This window comes from Phaenicophaeus curvirostris, chromosome 29 (assembly GCF_032191515.1).
Source record: "Phaenicophaeus curvirostris isolate KB17595 chromosome 29, BPBGC_Pcur_1.0, whole genome shotgun sequence".
NCBI lineage: Eukaryota > Metazoa > Chordata > Aves > Cuculiformes > Cuculidae > Phaenicophaeus > Phaenicophaeus curvirostris.
The window spans coordinates 3,904,118-3,920,471 of record NC_091420.1 but is presented as its reverse complement, the minus strand read 5'-3'; the positions used below and the strand labels follow the sequence as shown (position 1 = coordinate 3,920,471).

The 16,354-nt window shown below is 67.2% G+C and overlaps 2 protein-coding genes across 2 annotated transcripts; one reads left to right on the top strand and one right to left on the bottom strand.

Moving 5' to 3' along the window:
* Positions 1 to 523: 523 nt before the first annotated feature.
* On the bottom strand, positions 524 to 1,675 carry KCNJ10 (potassium inwardly rectifying channel subfamily J member 10). Its single transcript, XM_069878430.1, has one exon. It carries the CDS (start codon positions 1,658 to 1,660, stop codon positions 524 to 526), a length of 1,137 nt encoding a protein of 378 aa, XP_069734531.1. The 5' UTR covers positions 1,661 to 1,675.
* Positions 1,676 to 8,463: 6,788 nt separating this feature from the next.
* Positions 8,464 to 11,739, top strand: KCNJ9 (potassium inwardly rectifying channel subfamily J member 9). Its single transcript, XM_069878388.1, has 3 exons — positions 8,464 to 8,511; positions 9,151 to 10,058; positions 11,420 to 11,739. The coding sequence occupies exons 2-3, from the start codon at positions 9,164 to 9,166 to the stop codon at positions 11,728 to 11,730; spliced, it is 1,206 nt and encodes a 401-aa protein (XP_069734489.1). The 5' UTR covers positions 8,464 to 8,511; positions 9,151 to 9,163; the 3' UTR covers positions 11,731 to 11,739.
* The last annotated feature ends 4,615 nt before the right edge of the window (positions 11,740 to 16,354 follow it).

Genomic DNA, 16,354 nt, shown 5'->3' with positions numbered 1-16,354 from the left:
GGCCGTGTCCATCCCCAGGGACGGTATCACCTGGCAGGATTGTGTCCTGTGGTGGGGAAGGGGACAGTTTGACACAGGAGGACAGGATGGAGTGAAGAGCTGGTGGCACCTCTGGGGGCTGGTAGCGTCTCCTGCAGCATTGGTGGCACCTCAGGGGGCATTAAGGGCATCTCCAGGGGCTGGTGGCACCTCTGGAGGCATCAGTGGCATCTCCAGCAGCATTGGTGGCACCTCCAGGGTCTGGAGGCACCTCTGGGGGCGTCAGGGGCATCTCCAGGGGCTGGTGGCACCTCTGGAGGCGTCGGTGGCATCTCCAGCAGCATTGGTGGCACCTCCAGGGTGTGGAGGCACCTCTGGGGGCATTAGGGGCATCTCCAGGGTGTGGTGGCATCTCCAGGGGCTGGCGGCACCTCTGGGGGCGTCAGGGGCACCTCCGGGGGCTGGTGGCATCTCCAGCAGCGTCGGTGACACCTCTTGGGGCTGGTGGCACCTGCGGCGGCGGCAGCCGCGTCCCAGCGGGCGCTCAGACGTTGCTGATGCGGACGCTGAGCGGGGGCCCCTCGCGCTCCGACGCCTCCCGCAGTGACTCCTCCAGCTTCACCTTCTCGGGGTCTCCGAACCGCACGGTCTCGTGGAGGCAACACGGCGCCGTCACCTTCACCACCTGGTCGAAGAGGCTGAAGTCGGCCACGTACTTGCCGCTGGCCGAGAGGGAGATGGCCGGCGTGAACTCGTAGCCCCAGAGGATCTCCTCGGGCAGGTAGGAGGTGCGCACCTGGCAGGTGGCACTGGTGGATTCCACGGTGCCGCTCAGGATCACCACCAGCTCAAAGTCGCCTTCGCCCGTCCTCAGGGCCACGTCCCGGAAGGGGCTGGCGTCGTCCACCACGTGGTAGAAGGTGAGGGGCAGGATGAGGAAGGGGCTGTCGGAGGACGTGTCCACCTGGAAGTCCACGTTGACCTGGTTGAGGCGGACGCTCTCGCCCTCCTTGGTGAGGTGGGTCTGGAGGAGCTTCCCGGTCACCTGGCAGCCGATGAGGAGGCTCTTCCGCATGTTGGCCACGCGGATCATCAGGCAGGTCTTGCCGTTGTGCTGAGCCACCACCGCGTTCTGGCTGAACTTGATGGTCTCGGCGCGTTTCTTGGGCCGCGCGATCTTGGCCAGGAAGGTGCCGGTGATGAAGATCTCCATGATGGTCGTGAGGACCAGCTGGGTGATGAGCAGGACGATGGCGAGCGGGCACTCCTCGCTGATGTAGCGGAAGCCGTAGCCGATGGTGGTTTGGGACTCCAGGGAGAAGAGGAAGGCGCCGGTGAGGGTGTGAACCTGCATGACGCACGGCGTGTGGTTGGCCGGCGGGTCGAACTCCAGCAGGTCCCCGTGGACCACGGCCACCAGGTACCAGACGACGCCGAAGGCGAACCAGGTGCCGGCGAAGGTGGCGGAGAAGAGGACCAGCTTGTAGCGCCACTGCATGTCGATGAAGGTCGTCCAGAGGTCCTTGAGGTACAGGAAGCGCTTGTCCGCGATGTGCTCCATCCGCACGTTGCTGCGACCGTCCTTGGTCATCACGCGGCGCCGCCGCAGCCCCGAGCCCATCAGCGGGCGGCTGTCCGTCTGCGTCGTCTGGCTGTAGTAAACCTTGGTGGCCGACGTCATCTGCCAGAGGAGGGGACGGGGCGTGAGGAGGGTCCTGGGTGGAGGGGGAGTGGGTGGGTGGAGAAGAGGAAGGGGTGGAGAAGGAGGGATGGAGAAGGAGGGATGGGTTTATGGAGAAGAAGGGATGGAGAAGAAGGGATGGAGAAGAAGGGATGGAGAAGAAGGGATGGAGAAGAAGGGTCGGGTGGATGGAGAGGACTGGTGGACAAAATTAAGAGGATGGATGGAGAAGATGGATGGATGAAGGATGGGTGGGTGGATGAAGATGGATGGAAGGAGGAGGCAGTTGGAGAGGATGAATGAATGGAGAGGTTGGATGCAGAAGGGAGATGGAGAGGGTGGATGGAGAAGATGCACGGGGGCGATGTGGGGGCACGGGGGGGTTGGAGCTGTGGGGTCCCCATGGCAGTGGCGAAGGCGTCCGTCTAGGCAGAGTCCCCTCCTGTCTGTGTGTCTGTCCCTCTCCTCAGTCCACCCGTCCACCCTCATGCTTCACCACGACTCGTCCATCACCTTGCTATCGCTCTGCTCAGCCACCCGCTGTCCATCTGTCCATCCAGACTCAATCCACCTGTCCATCTGTCCGTCCATCCATGCACACAGAGATCCAGGCACCCGCCTGTCCCTGCACACGTCTATCTGTCCACCCTTCCTTCCACCTTAGCTTTCACTTGTCTATCTGTCCGTCCCTCCCTCCCTGTTTGGGCACATCCAAACCCCTTGTCCATTTGTCTGTCCGTCCCTGTTTGGGCACATCCAAACCCTTGCCCATCCGTCTGTCCACCACGCACCTCCGTCCGTCTGTGTGTCCGTCTGTCTCCGCGCTTGTCCCCTCTGTCCCCTGGCAGCCCCCGGAGGACGAGGCCGGGGGGATGAATGGAGGTGACAGGGACAAACGGCCGGTGGCAGCGCCAGTCGCGCTTCCGTCCCCGTCCCCTGCCAGCCCCGGCGCTGCCGCCGGCACAGAGAGGCCCTTTCAGCCCTCGCCAGCGTTTGGCCCCCGCGCGGCTTCCGGCGGCGTCTTGGGGACACCGGGGACACGGTGGCACCATGGGGGGTCTGCTTGGAACCCCGAGTCCCTGCGCTCGCCAAAGCCGGGGCCGTAGGTGACACAGACACCGACCCGGCTGCGGCGCGTGCCGCCCCGGTGAGAGCCTCGTGGAAGGGACGGTGGCACCGGGGACACGGGGGACAGCGGGGACACAGGCCTGGCTCATCCTGGCTGAGCTGCTGGGGTCCCCAAAGCCATCGCGTGTCCCCAAAGCCACCACGTGTCCCTGGAGGCACCATGTCCCCAAAGCCATCACACATCCCTGGAGGCACCATGTCCCCAAAGCCACCGTGTGTCCCCAGGGCATCGCGTGTCCCCAAGGCATCGCCCGTCCCTGGCACCATGTCCCCAAAGCCATCGCGTGTCCCCAAGGCATCGCCCGTCCCTGGCACCATGTCCCCAAAGCCATCGCGTGTCCCCAAGGCATTGCGTGTCCCTGGAGGCACCACGTCCCCAAAGCCACCGCGTGTACGCAAGGCATCGCGTGTCCCCAAAGCCATCGCCCGTCCCTGGAGGCACTATCTCCTCAAAGCCACCATGTGCCCCCAAGCCACTGAGTGTCCTGGAGCTGCTGAGGGGTCCCTAGAGCTACCCCAGGTCCCCCTTGTCCCCAGAGCCACCGTGTGTCCCCAGAGCTCTGCCCACGCCGGGAAACGACTGTCATGGGGCCATCGCTGTCCATGTCCCCAGGAGGTCAAGGGGCTCCCTGGAACCCCAAAGTCCTTCTGCTCCTCTGGGGTCCCTTCGTCCCTTTCTTCAGGGTCCCTGTGCCCCTCTTTGGGGTCTCTTCACCCCCCAGGGTCCCCCCCACCCTGCTTTGGGGTCGCCAAGCCATTCTTTGGGGTCCCTTCACCCTCTTTGGGGTCCCCTCATGCCCTGTTTCGGGGTGGCCGCCCCTCGCGTGGGCCCCGCCGCGGCCGCGTGCCCCCCGTGCCCCCCGGTGCCGGGACACGGGTTGTGACAAGCCGGCGCTTGTTCCCGGCGCGAGGACGGTGCCCGCGGGCACCGCGGCTGCCGGCCCGGTTATCCATTAACCGCCCTCGCCCCCGTGCCTCAGTTTCCCCGCCCCGGGCGCTGCGGGTGGGGGTCCCGGCACCGCTGAGGGGGGGCCCGGAGTGGGGGGATGTGGGGACACGGCCCCCCTCGCCATGTCCCGCTGGCACCACGGGCGCGGGCACCGATCCCACAGCCGCTCGGTGCCAGCCGTAGCCGGGCTCCCCGCCAACCGCGTCCCCCCCACACCCCGAAACCGGGGCGCGGGGCTGGGGGGAGCCGGGGGCACCCGGGAGTGGGGGGGGGGGCGCCTGGTGGGGAAACTGAGGCACGGGGTCGGGTGTCGGGGGGCCGCGGCGTGGGGCGCGTCCCGTGGGGCTGGGGGGTGCGGGGCGGCGTGGGGGGGGACGCGGGGACAGTGGGGCCTTTGTGTGCCCGCTGGCCAGGCTGCCATGGAGCTGCCGGGGCACAAAGGCGCTTTGACGGGGCCTCGTTAGCATTCAGGGCCCCGCGCGCCCCGCTGCCAGCGCGGCCCCCACGGGGGTCCCGCCGCCCCACGCCCCGAGCCGGCTGGCCTCCGAGCCCTGGACGAGGGGCTTCGCCTCGGTCCTGCACCCCCAGACCTTCTCCATCCTCCTCTGCGCCCCCAGATCCTCCATTGTGCCCCTTGATCCTCCTGATCCTCCTCTGCGCCCCCAGATCCTCCTCTGCGCCCCCAGATCCTCCTCATCCTCCTCTGTGCCCCCAGATCCTCCTCTGCGCCCCCAGATCCTCCTCATCCTCCTCTGTGCCCCCAGATCCTCCTCATCCTCCTCTGCGCCCCCAGATCCTCCTCATCCTCCTCTGTGCCCCCAGACCTTCTCCATCCTCCTCTGCGCCCCCAGATCCTCCTCTGTGCCCCCAGATCCTCCTCATCCTCCTCTGCACCCCCAGACCTTCTCCATCCTCCCTTGTGCCCCCAGATCCTCCTCTGCGCCCCCAGATCCTCCTCATCCTCCTCTGTGCCCCCAGATCCTCCTCTGCACCCCCAGATCCTCCTCATCCTCCTCTGTGCCCCCAGATCCTCCTCTGCGCCCCCAGATCCTCCTCATCCTCCTCTGTGCCCCCAGATCCTCCTCATCCTCCTCTGTGCCCCCAGATCCTCCTCTGCGCCCCCAGATCCTCCTCATCCTCCTCTGTGCCCCCAGATCCTCCTCATCCTCCTCTGTGCCCCCAGATCCTCCTCTGCACCCCCAGGTCCTCCTCATCCTCTTCTGTGCCCCCAGATCCTCCTCATCCTCCTCTGCACCCCCAAACCTTCTCCATCCTCCTCTGTGCCCCCAGCCCCCCCATCCCTGCACCCAGGGGACGCCCCAGGGAGGCTGGAGCCATGGGGTGATGGGGACCCCGACCTCCCCCCAGCCCTGGGGGGACCCCAGAATCAGGATTTTGGGGTTTTCCCCCCAAGTGCCTCCCCCCCACCTCATCAGCCGTTGGCGGAAGATGCAGATTGGGGTGAAAAAAAGCTGATTTGGGTCCTTTTTGAGCTGCCCCCCAGCGCATCCCGGGGGGCCACGAGCAGGGGGCTCCCCCGGGACCCCCACGGCGCCAGCGCGGCCGATGGGGACGATAAGGGTCACCGGAGAAGCCTCTGCGGCACTGGTAACCGGTAACCACGGCCCTGGTGACCCCATTAACCCCCAGCCCTCTTAACCTAGAGCCTCGTTAACCTAGAGCCTCGTTAACCCCCAGCCTGTTTAACCCGCAGCCTGTTTAACCCGCAGCCGGGATAACCCGCAGCCTGGTTATCCTGCGGTCCAGTCAACCCACAGCTCGGTTAATCCGCAGCCGGGATAACCCAGCGTGGCTAATCTGTGGCCCCACTAATCCTCATCCCAGCTAATCCAGCGTGGCTAATCTGAGCTTTGCTAACCCACAGCCCGGATAATCCCGTGCGACTAACCCACAGCCCTGTTAACCCACAGCCCGGTTTACCTGCAATCCGGTTAACCCAGAGCCTGGTTCACCTGCAATCCAGTTAACCCACAGCCCATCTAACCCACAGCCTGGTTAACCCACAGCCCGGTTATAACCCGCAGCCCAGCAGGTCCCGACTCGCCCCCCAACCCAAGGGGACCCCAAATGCCCTTGGGACACCGGGTCCTGGGGGTCCCGAGCCCACGGGGGTTGGGGGGCTCGGGGGGGGCTCTAGTGGGGGGTTCTGGGGGGGGTGTCTAACCTCTCCAGCACCTGCTGAGGCCGCCCGGCATCGTTACAGCAGTGGGGGGGGGGGTCAAGGACCTCCCTGCGACCCCTGGGACCCCCGACCCCTGGGACTGGCAATGGGGCGCCCGTGGGGACGGGGGGAGAAGGGAAGTTGGGGGGCTGCGGGAGACAGGGAAACGGGGACTTGGGGACATGGGGATACGGGAAAATGGGGACACGGGGGTACGAGGAAACGGGGACTTGGGGATCCAGGAAAATGGGGACACCGGGATCCAGGGAAACAGAGACTTGGGGACATGGGGATACCAGGAAAATGGGGACATGAGGGTCCAGGGAAATGGGGACTTGGGGACACGGGGACATGGGGGGCAGAGGGATACGAGGACCAGAGGATGTGCAGAGTGGGAAGCTGGGGGTCCAGTGACAGGGAGACACGGGGGAGAGGGGACACGGGGTACAGGGACATGGGGACATGGGGGGCAGCGCTGCAGGGGATGTGGGGCTATGGGGACAGGGGGTGTCGGGGTCACTGTGAGGGTGTGGGGGACATGGGGATGTGGTTCTATAAGGACGCAGGGATGTGGGGTGCAGGGGACACAGGACGTGGCTTTTTGGGGATACGGGGCTCACGGGACGTGGGGTGCAGGGGACACGGGGAGGGGGGTCTAAGAGGACACAGGGACTTGGGGGACGCGGGACGTGGCTCTCCGGGTCGGTGGGGCTCCGGGGATTTGGGGTGCAAGGACACGGGGATGTGGGAGACACAGGGCTGCAGGGCTCCCGGGATCTGGGGGACGTGGGGATTTGGGGGACACGGGCTGCAGGGCTCCCGGGATCTGGGGGACGTGGGGATTCGGGGGACACGGGCTGCAGGGCTCCCAGGACTCGGGGTGCAGGGGACACGGGGATTTAGGGGACACAGGGATTTTGAGGACCGAGGCTGCAGGGCTCAGGATGCAGGGGACACGGGGATGTGGGGGACACGGAGATGTGGGGGACACGAGAATTGGGGTGCAGAGGACACAGGGGTGTGGGGGACACGGGTCTGCAGGGCTCCCGGGACTCGGGGTGCAGGGGACACGGGGATTTGGGGGACACGGGGATTTCGGGGCCGGGGTCTGCGGGACTCGGGGGTCCCTCGCGGGGTGCCCGGCCCCCCCTTACCTTGGCTGGGGAGGCTCGGGGTCCCGGCTGAGCGCGGCCGCCGCCCCCGGGGCTTTATGCTCGGACCGGGACCGCGGGGCCCCCCCCGCCCCCCCCGGGGCCGCCGGCACCGATTGGCGGGAGGGGAGGGGGCCGGGGGAGGGGGGGGGGGGGGGCCGGGGGGGGCGGGGCCGCCGGGGGCGGGACGGGGGCACCGGGGTGGAAAAGGAGCCGAGCGGCCCCGGGTCGCGTTACCGGGGGGGGGGGACGGGACCGGCACCGGGGGGGGGTCCCGGGGGCTCCGGGACCGCCCCCCACCCCGGGAGAGGGAGCTGGGCTAGTGGGGGGGTGGGTTGGGCTAGTGATGGAGGGGGCTGGGCTAGTGAGTGGGGGCTCTGTGTTAATGATAGAGGTCCTAGGCTAATGATGGAGGGGATACTGGGCTAGTGATGGAGGGGGCTGGGCTAGTGAGGGGGGGCTCTGTGTTAATGATACAGGGGCTGGGCTAGTGAGGGGGGGCACTGGGCTAGTGAGGGGGGGCACTGGGCTAGTGATGGAGGGGACTGGGCTAGTGAGGGGGGGCTCTGTGTTAATGGTACAGGCACTGGGCTGGTGAGGGGGGGCACTGGGCTAGTGAGGGGGACACTGGGCTAGTGGTGGAGGGGACTGGGCTAGTGATGAGGGAGCCCTGGGCTGGTGAGGGGGGACACTAGGCTGGTGAGGGGGGGGTACTGGGCTAGTGATGAGGGAGCCCTGGGCTAGTGAGTGGGGGCTCTGTGTTAATGAGAGGGGTCCTAGGCTAATGATGGAGGGGATACTGGGCTAGTGATGGAAGGGGCTGGGCTAGTGAGGGTGGGCTCTGTGTTAATGATACAAGCCCTGGGCTAGTGATGAGGGAGCCCTGAGCTGGTGAGGGGGGCATTGGGCTAGTGATGGAGAGGGCTGGGCTAGTGAGGAGGGAGCTGAGTTAATGATAGAGGCCCTAGGCTAGTGATGGGGAGGGGGGCTGGGCTAGTGATGGGGGGACACTGGGCTAGTGGCGGTGTCCGTGTGCTGGGGGGGGGTGTCCGTGGGCTGGGGGGTGTCCATGGGCTAGGGGGGGGTGTCCGTGTGCTGGGGGGGGGGGTCCATGGGCTAGGGGGGGTGTCCGTGTGCTGGGGGGGGGTGTCCGTGTGCTGGGGGGGGGGTCCGTGTGCTGGGGGGGGGTCCGCGCGGGGCCGGGGTCGCGGGGGCGGACCCTGCGCGGTATTTTTAGCCGCGCGGTTGCCGGGGAACAGCGGGAGCGCGGGGGGGGGGGGGGGATGGGGGGAGGGATGGGGATGGGGGCGGGACACACGGCTCCGGGAACCGGGAGCGACACCGGGATCGGCACCGGGATCAGCACCGATCCGGATCGACACCGGGAGCGGCGGGGGATGCGCTCCGGCTGCGCCATGAGCGCAGCGCAACGCGGGGAGCGGTGAGGGGGGGACAGAGGGGGGATCTGAGCACGGGGGGGGCGGCAATGGGGGGATATGGGGGAGCAGAGCCCGGGGGGGGAGCAGGGAGAGGAGGGGGGACCGGGGGGGGGGGCAGAAAGGGGAAGGGGAGAAGGGGAGGGTCATGGGGGGGAGCAGCGAGGGGAGGGGGAGAAAAGGGGGGAGCAGCCCTGGGAGGGGGGGATGTTGGGGGGCAGAGGGAGCAGAGCTGGGGGGAGCAGGGAGAGGAGGGGGGGAACTGGGTAGGGGGCACATGGGGGGCGTATATGGGGGGGCAGGGGGAGCAGAGGTGGGGGGGGGAGCAGGGAGAGAAGGGGGGAGCGGGGGGGGCAGCGAGGGGAGGGGGAGGTCGGGGGTGAGGAGCTGAGATGGGGGGGGACAGCAAGTGGGGGGGGAAAGAGGGGGTGGGGGGGCAGCAGATGGGGGGGTGGGAATGGGGGGGCACGGAGAAGGGGGGCTGGGGGGGGGGTTGCCCTCCTGTGCCTCAGTTTCCCCACCTTCACCAAAGGCCCCCAGTGCCGCCCCCCCCCCCCCAGCTCCATCCCAGTCCCCCCAGTCTGGAGGCTGGTGGGGAGGGGGGGGGGGCACACGCGGTGCCATTAACCCCTTCCCTCCCGCAGCCTGTGAGGGGCGATGGCGCAGGACAACGCGGCCTTCTCCGAGGTCCCCGAGGGGGTCCCTGGCGAGGCGAAGCCCCCCCCGGTGCCCCCGCGCCGGCGCTCGCCCGGCACCCGCAAACGCCAGCGCTACGTGGAGAAGGACGGGAAGTGCAACGTCCAACACGGGAACGTGCGGGAGACCTACCGCTACCTCACCGACATCTTCACCACCTTGGTGGACCTCAAGTGGCGCTTCAGCCTCCTCGTCTTCATCCTCGCCTACGCCGTCACCTGGCTCTTCTTCGGCCTCATCTGGTGGTTCATCGCCTACTGCCGCGGCGACCTGGACCACCTGGAGGACCACGCTTGGACGCCCTGCGTCAACAACCTCAACGGCTTCGTCTCCGCCTTCCTCTTCTCCATCGAGACGGAGACCACGATCGGCTACGGCCACCGCGTCATCACCGACAAGTGTCCGGAGGGCATCGTGCTGCTGCTCCTCCAGGCCATCCTGGGCTCCATGGTCAACGCCTTCATGGTGGGCTGCATGTTCGTGAAGATCTCCCAGCCCAACAAGCGAGCCGAGACCTTGGTCTTCTCCTCCCACGCCGTCGTCTCCCTGCGGGACGACCGCCTCTGCCTGATGTTCCGCGTGGGCGACCTGCGGGACTCGCACATCGTGGAGGCCTCGATCCGTGCCAAGCTCATCAAGTCCAAGCAGACGCAGGAGGGCGAGTTCATCCCCCTGGACCAGACCGACCTGAGCGTGGGCTTCGAGACGGGCGACGACCGCCTCTTCCTCGTCTCGCCCCTCATCATCAGCCACGAGATCGACGAGCGCAGCCCCTTCTGGGACGTCTCGCGGCACCAGCTGGAGAAGGACGACTTCGAGATCGTCGTCATCCTCGAGGGGATGGTGGAGGCCACAGGTAACCGGGGTGCTTGGGGACACCTCATCTCCATGGGGACAACTCCATGGGGACATCTCACCTCCTCGAGGCCATTTCCATGGGAATCTCTCATTTCCATGGGGACGTCTCACCTCCTTGAGGCCATTTCCATGGGAATCTCTCATTTCCATGGGAATCTCTCATTTCCATGGGGACATCTCATTTCCATGGGGACATCTCACCTCCTTGAGGCCATTTCCATGGGAATCTCTCCTTTCCATGGGAATTTCTCCTTTCCATGGGGACATCTCACCTCCTTGAGGCCATTTCCATGGGAATCTCTCATTTCCATGGGGACATCTCACCTCCTTGAGGCCATTTGCATGGGAATCTCTCATTTCCATGGGGACATCTCACCTCCTTGAGGCCATTTCTATGGGAATCTCTCATTTCCATGGGGACATCTCACCTCCTTGAGGCCATTTCCATGGGGACATCTCATTTCCATGGGGACATCTCATTTCCATGGGGACATCTCACCTCCTTGAGGCCATTTCCATGGGAATCTCTCCTTTCCATGGGGACATCTCACCTCCTCGAGGCCATTTCCATGGGAATCTCTCATTTCCATGGGGACATCTCATTTCCATGGGGACATCTCACCTCCTTGAGGCCATTTCCATGGGAATCTCTCCTTTCCATGGGAATCTCTCCTTTCCATGGGGACATCTCACCTCCTTGAGGCCATTTCCATGGGAATCTCTCATTTCCATGGGGACATCTCACCTCCTTGAGGCCATTTCCATGGGAATCTCTCATTTCCATGGGGACATCTCACCTCCTTGAGGACACCTCCATGGGGACGTCTCCATGGGAATCTCTTATCTCCTTGAGGACATCTCACCTCCATGGGGCCATCTCACCCCCACAGGGGGTTCCTGGCTGGGGGGTGACCCCAAATCCCCTCTGACCCCCAAGCTCAGCCTGGATGTGGGGTGTCCCCACCCAACAGCCCCACTGCAGGACAGGGGGGGCCTTTCCCTGCACCCTCTTCTCCCCCCATGGGAGCCCCGCGGGGGTTGGGGTGCTCCAGATATAGGGGTGCCCCATGCACTGGGTGTTTCGCATAGGGGGGTGCCCCACGTAGTGAGTGGCTCAGATTTTGGGGTGCCCCCACACTGGGTGCAGCACATTTTGGGGGTCTCCATGCATTGGGTGGCTCAGATAGGGGGGTGCCTGGCTCTGGGGGTGCCCTCCACACTGGGTGCAGCATATTTTGGGGTGCCCCACGCCCTGGGTGGCTCAGATAGGGGGGTGCCCGGCTTCAGTGTGCCCCGCTGTGGGGGTGCCGGTGCAGCGGGGGGCTCAGGGTGCCGTCGCTGCCCCGGTTCCCGGCGCAGGGATGACGTGCCAGGCGCGGAGCTCGTACCTGGCGGATGAGGTGCTGTGGGGGCACCGCTTCACCCCGCTGCTCAGCCTCGAGGAAGGCTTCTACGAGGTGGACTACGGCGGCTTCCACCACACGGTGCCCGTGCCCACGCCGGCCTGCAGCGCCCGGCAGCTGGCGGCCGCCGCCGCCCGCCGCGACGCCCACCTCTACTGGTCCATCCCGAGCCGCCTGGACCAGCCGCTGGAGGAGGTGGCGACCGGGGGGGACCCCGAAACCCCCCGGCAGCGCAACGGCTCCCTGGCCAGCCCCGAGGCGCGGTGACGGGCACCCCGACGGCTTTTAATAAACCCCCTCGTCCCCATGGTGTGGCCTGGGCGTGCGACCTGGGGGGGGTCCCGTGGCCCCCCGGGGGAATGTGGGGTGAATAAGGGTTTGGGGAGCCCCCCATCCTGCTACCAGGGGGGGCAGGCAGGGGTTTGTGCCCCCACACACCTGGGGGATGAGAGGGGGCTCAGGCTATGGCAAATCACACCCCCTTTTGGTGGTTTTTGCCCCCCTTTTGGTGGTTTTTGCCCCCCTTTTGAGGGGTTTGGCTGAGCCACCACTTTCCCCTCCCTCTAGGTTATTATTGTAGGGCCTACAGAAACTCCAGAGTAGGGGTGGGGGGCACGGCCTGGGAGCCAGTTCCAGCCCCCCCCCCCCCCGTTTTGGGGTGATGCCCTGGGGGTGGGGGGGCAGCATCGATGCGGCCGCATTACTAAGAGCCTCACGGTCCAAATGAGGGAGTTTTAATGAAGAAGGAGGGGGGGGGAACTGAGGCAGCACCGGCCCAGGCACCCAGGAGATGCCTCCCCACCACGTAACCCTCAAGCAGGTTTGGGAGATAAGAGAGGGGGGCACTGCGGCATCTCCCCCCGCCTCACGGGTCTGGGGGTCCGGGGGGCACACTGGGAGACGAGGAGAGACGAGAGGAGCCGAAGGGAGCCGAGAAGAGACGAGAGGAGCCGAAAGGAGTCGAAGGAAGCTGAAAAGAGCCGAGGGGAGCCGAAGGGAGCCGAGAAGAGACGAGAGGAGCCGAAAGGAGTCGAAGGAAGCTGAAAAGAGCCGAGGGGAGCCGAAGGGAGCCGAGAAGAGACGAGAGGAGCCGAAAGGAGTCGAAGGAAGCTGAAAAGAGCCGAGGGGAGCCGAAGGGAGCCGAGAAGAGACGAGAGGAGCCGAAAGGAGTCGAAGGAAGCCGAAAAGAGCCGAGGGGAGCCGAAGGGACGCGAGCGGAGCCGAGCGCAGCCGAAGGGAGGCGAGCGCAGCCGAAGGGACGCGAGCGGAGCCCGAGCCGGGGGCGGGGGGGGCTGGGGGGGGTGTGTGCGTTCACGCGTGCTGTGCGGTGGGTGTTTGTGTTTGCACACGCGTGTTGGGGGGTGGGGGGGGGTCAGTGTGCGTGTTTGCACACGCGTGTTGCCCGGAGCGGCGTCGGGGTGGGGGGGACACACGACGTTCCCCTTCCCGGCTCCCCCCCTGCCCCCCCCCCCCCCCCCACCGCAGCATTCCTCGCGCCCACGGGCAGCAGCTGGGGGGGGGCAGGGGGGATCCAGCTGGGGGGGTGGGGGGTGGAGCAGGGGTTGGGGGGCAGGGGGACAGGGGCAGCGGGGTGGGGGGTGCCAGAGAGGGGGGGTCACCGGGGGGTGGGTGGCAGAGGGGCAAGGAGGGCGGTGGGGGGTAGGGGGGCAGCTGGGGGGGGGCAATAGGGGCAGCAGAGACCCTCCCGTGTCCGTGTCACCGAGTTCTCCCCCTCCTCGTGCCCCCCGCGTGTCACCACTGCCACCCCCAGCGGGTAACTGGGGTAACTGGGAGCACTGGGCTGCCGGGGGGGGGAGGAGGGAGGGCCGGACGCGTGGGACCCCCGTGGGGCGATGGGGGGGGCGCAGCACGCGGCCCCCGCGTCATTTGTTTGCTCAGCTTGGGGGGCAGCGGGGGGGCGGGCTGGGTAAACACCCCCCGAGCAGTGGGGGGGACTGGGATGGATGGGGGGACTGGGACAGGTGGGGGGACTGGGACAGACTGGAGGGGTTTGGATGGACTGGGGGGACTGGGATGGACTGGGGGGACTGGAACGGACTGGGATGGAATGGGATGGATGGGGGGACTGAGATGGATGGAGGGTGTTGGGGGGGACTGGGGATACTGTGGGGCACTGGGAGGGACTGGGGGCACTGGGATGGGCTCGAAGGTACTGGGACAGATGGGGCCCTGGCATGGACTGGTCCAGACTGGGGATACTGGGCTGCCCTGGGAGCGTGCGGCTGGACCGGGGCGGGGCTGCTGGTGGCACTGGTGCAGACTGGTGGCACTGGTGCAGGGGCTGTGGGCCCCACGGCCGTGTCCGTCCCCCCCCCCCCCCACCGCCCTTGAGCTGCCCTTGATGGTTTCCTTGGCGACTAAGCCGGACCCCGGGGGGCTGGGGGGGCACTGGGAGGGCCCTTGGAGCTGGACTGGGGCCACTGGGGCTGCGGGGGGGCCGGGACGTGAGGCCGGGCACCGCGGGCACAACCGCAGCCCGGGAACAACCGCGGCCTGGGCACAGCCGGTCCCTGGGCACGTCCGACCCCGTCCCCTCAGGAACAGGCGGCCCCGGTACAGCCGCGTCCCGGGGGACAGTCACACCCCCGGCACAGCCGGCCTGTGGGCACAGCCGGTGCTGGCACAGTCGGTCCCGGTACAATTGACCCTCGTACAGTCGGTCCTGGCACAGTCGGTCTGTAGGCACAGCCGATTCTAGCACAGTCGGTCCCAGTACAGTCGGTCCCAGTACAATTGACCCTGGTACAGTCAGTCCTGGCACAGCCGCATCCCCGGCACAGTCGGTCCCGGCACAGGCAGCCCTGGCACAGTCGCTCTGTGGGCACAGTTGGTCCCGGCACAGTTGCTCTGTGGGCACAGTCGATCGTGGCACAGCCGCCCCATGGCACAGTCAGTCACGGCACAGTCACTCTGTGTGCACAGTCAGTCCTGGCACAATCAGTCCTGGCACAGTTGGTTCCGGCACAGTCGTTCTGTGGGCACAGCCAGTCCCGGCACAGTTGCCCCACGGCACAGTCGGTCACGGCACAGTCGCTCTGTGGGCACAACCGGTCCCGGCACAGCCGCCCCACGGCACAGTTGGTGCCGGCACAGTCGCCCCATGGCACAGTTGTTCGCGGCACAGCCGCTCTGTGGGCACAGCCAGTCCCAGCACAGTCAGTCCTGGCACAATCGGTCCCGGCACAGTCGCTCTGTGGGCACAGTCGGTCCCGGCACAGTCAGTCCTGGCACAGTCGGTCCCGGCACAATCAGTCCTGGCACAATCGGTCCTGGCACAATCGGTCCCAGCACAGTCGCCCCATGGCACAGTCGGTCCCGGCACAGTCGCTCTGTGGGCACAGCCGGTCCCGGCACAGTCAGTCCTGGCACAGTCGGTCCCGGCACAGTCGCCCCACGGCACAATCTCTGTGGGCACAGTCGGTGCGGGCACAGTCGGTCTGTGGGCACAGCCGGTCCCGGCACAGCCGCCCGGGCGCGGTTGTTGTCCCCAGTTGCCCCCCCTGCCCTTTTCCCGGCTAATTTTAGCCGCCCGCGTTCCATCCGCCACCCGGGGGGGGTTACTGGGAGAACTGGGGGCACACTGGGGTCGGGGGGGGGGGGGGCAGTGGGGGGCCCAGATGCCTGGGACCCCCCCAAATGGGGTCAGTGGGGGGGGTCCTGATCCCTGAGCCCCCCCCGATGGGTCCAGCAGGGGGGTCCGGATGCCCGGGTCCCCTGGGGACCCCCCAGCTGTGGGGTCAGTGTGGGGGGTCAGGAGGGGCCCCCCCCGCCCAGACACCTGGGTTCCCAGCCCCCCCACCGCCCTGGTCCCACGGGGGGGGGGGCAGCCCCCCAATGTGATGGGGGGGGGCAGCAGGACCCCCCTCTTTAAAGTGTCAGGGGGGAGGCTGCAGGGTTTTTTTTGGGGGGGGGCTGCTCTGGGGGGACAGTTAGTGCGGGGGGGGGAGGTCCGGACTAGGTGAGGGGGTCTGGGGGGGGACGGGTTTGGGGGGGGCAGCTTTGGGGGGTCCGAGGGTGTGTGAAGCAGGATTTGGGGGGGGGGGCGCTTTTTTGGGGGGGATTGGCTGGTTTTGGGTGTTCCAGGGGTGGGATGGCGTTTTTTTTGGGGGGGGATGGGGGTGAGTGGCAGTTTATTGGGGGGGGGAAGACTTTTTTTTTTTTGGGTGGGGGGCTGTTTTGGGGCGTCCCGGGGTGGAATGGCAGCTTTTTTGGGGGGGGTCCAGCTGGGGAAGAGGGTCTGGGGGGGCGTTTCGGAGTGAGGGGGGCAGCTCTGGGGGGTCGGGGCGGTCCGGGATGAGGGGGGGGGGCGGTCCGGTGGGGGGGGGGGCGGTCCCGGAGGGTTTTTCTCCGCCGCCGGCTGCCCCCCCCCCCCACCCCGGGCTGAGAGCGGCGACGGCAGCGCCATGGGCAGAGGGGTGAGTCGGGGGGGGGGCACCCCCAGCCCCCCAAGCCCTGCCCAGGGGTCCCACTGTGCCCCCCATCCCTCTGTCCTCCCCCCCGGGGTCCCTCTGTGCGCCCCCCCCAATCCCACTATGTCCCCACTCCGGGTTCCTCTGTGCCCCCCCCCATCACTCTGTCCCCCCCCAAATCCCCCTCTGCTCCCCCGCGGGGTCCCCCTGTGCCCCCCCCCATCACTCTATCCCCCCCCCATCCCACTGTCGTCCCCCCCCCTCCCGGGTCCCTCTGTGCCCCCCCAAGTCCCCCCACCCCGAGTGAACCCGACACAAGCTGGGGGGCTCCCCGTGCCCCCCCTGATCCCCTAATGATCGCGGGGCTGGGGGCAGGAAGGCTCCCCCCGGGGTGGGGAAACTGAGGCACGGAGCCCCCCCCCCCCGCGCCCGCAGCTGCTTCTTGCCCGGGACCCGCAGCC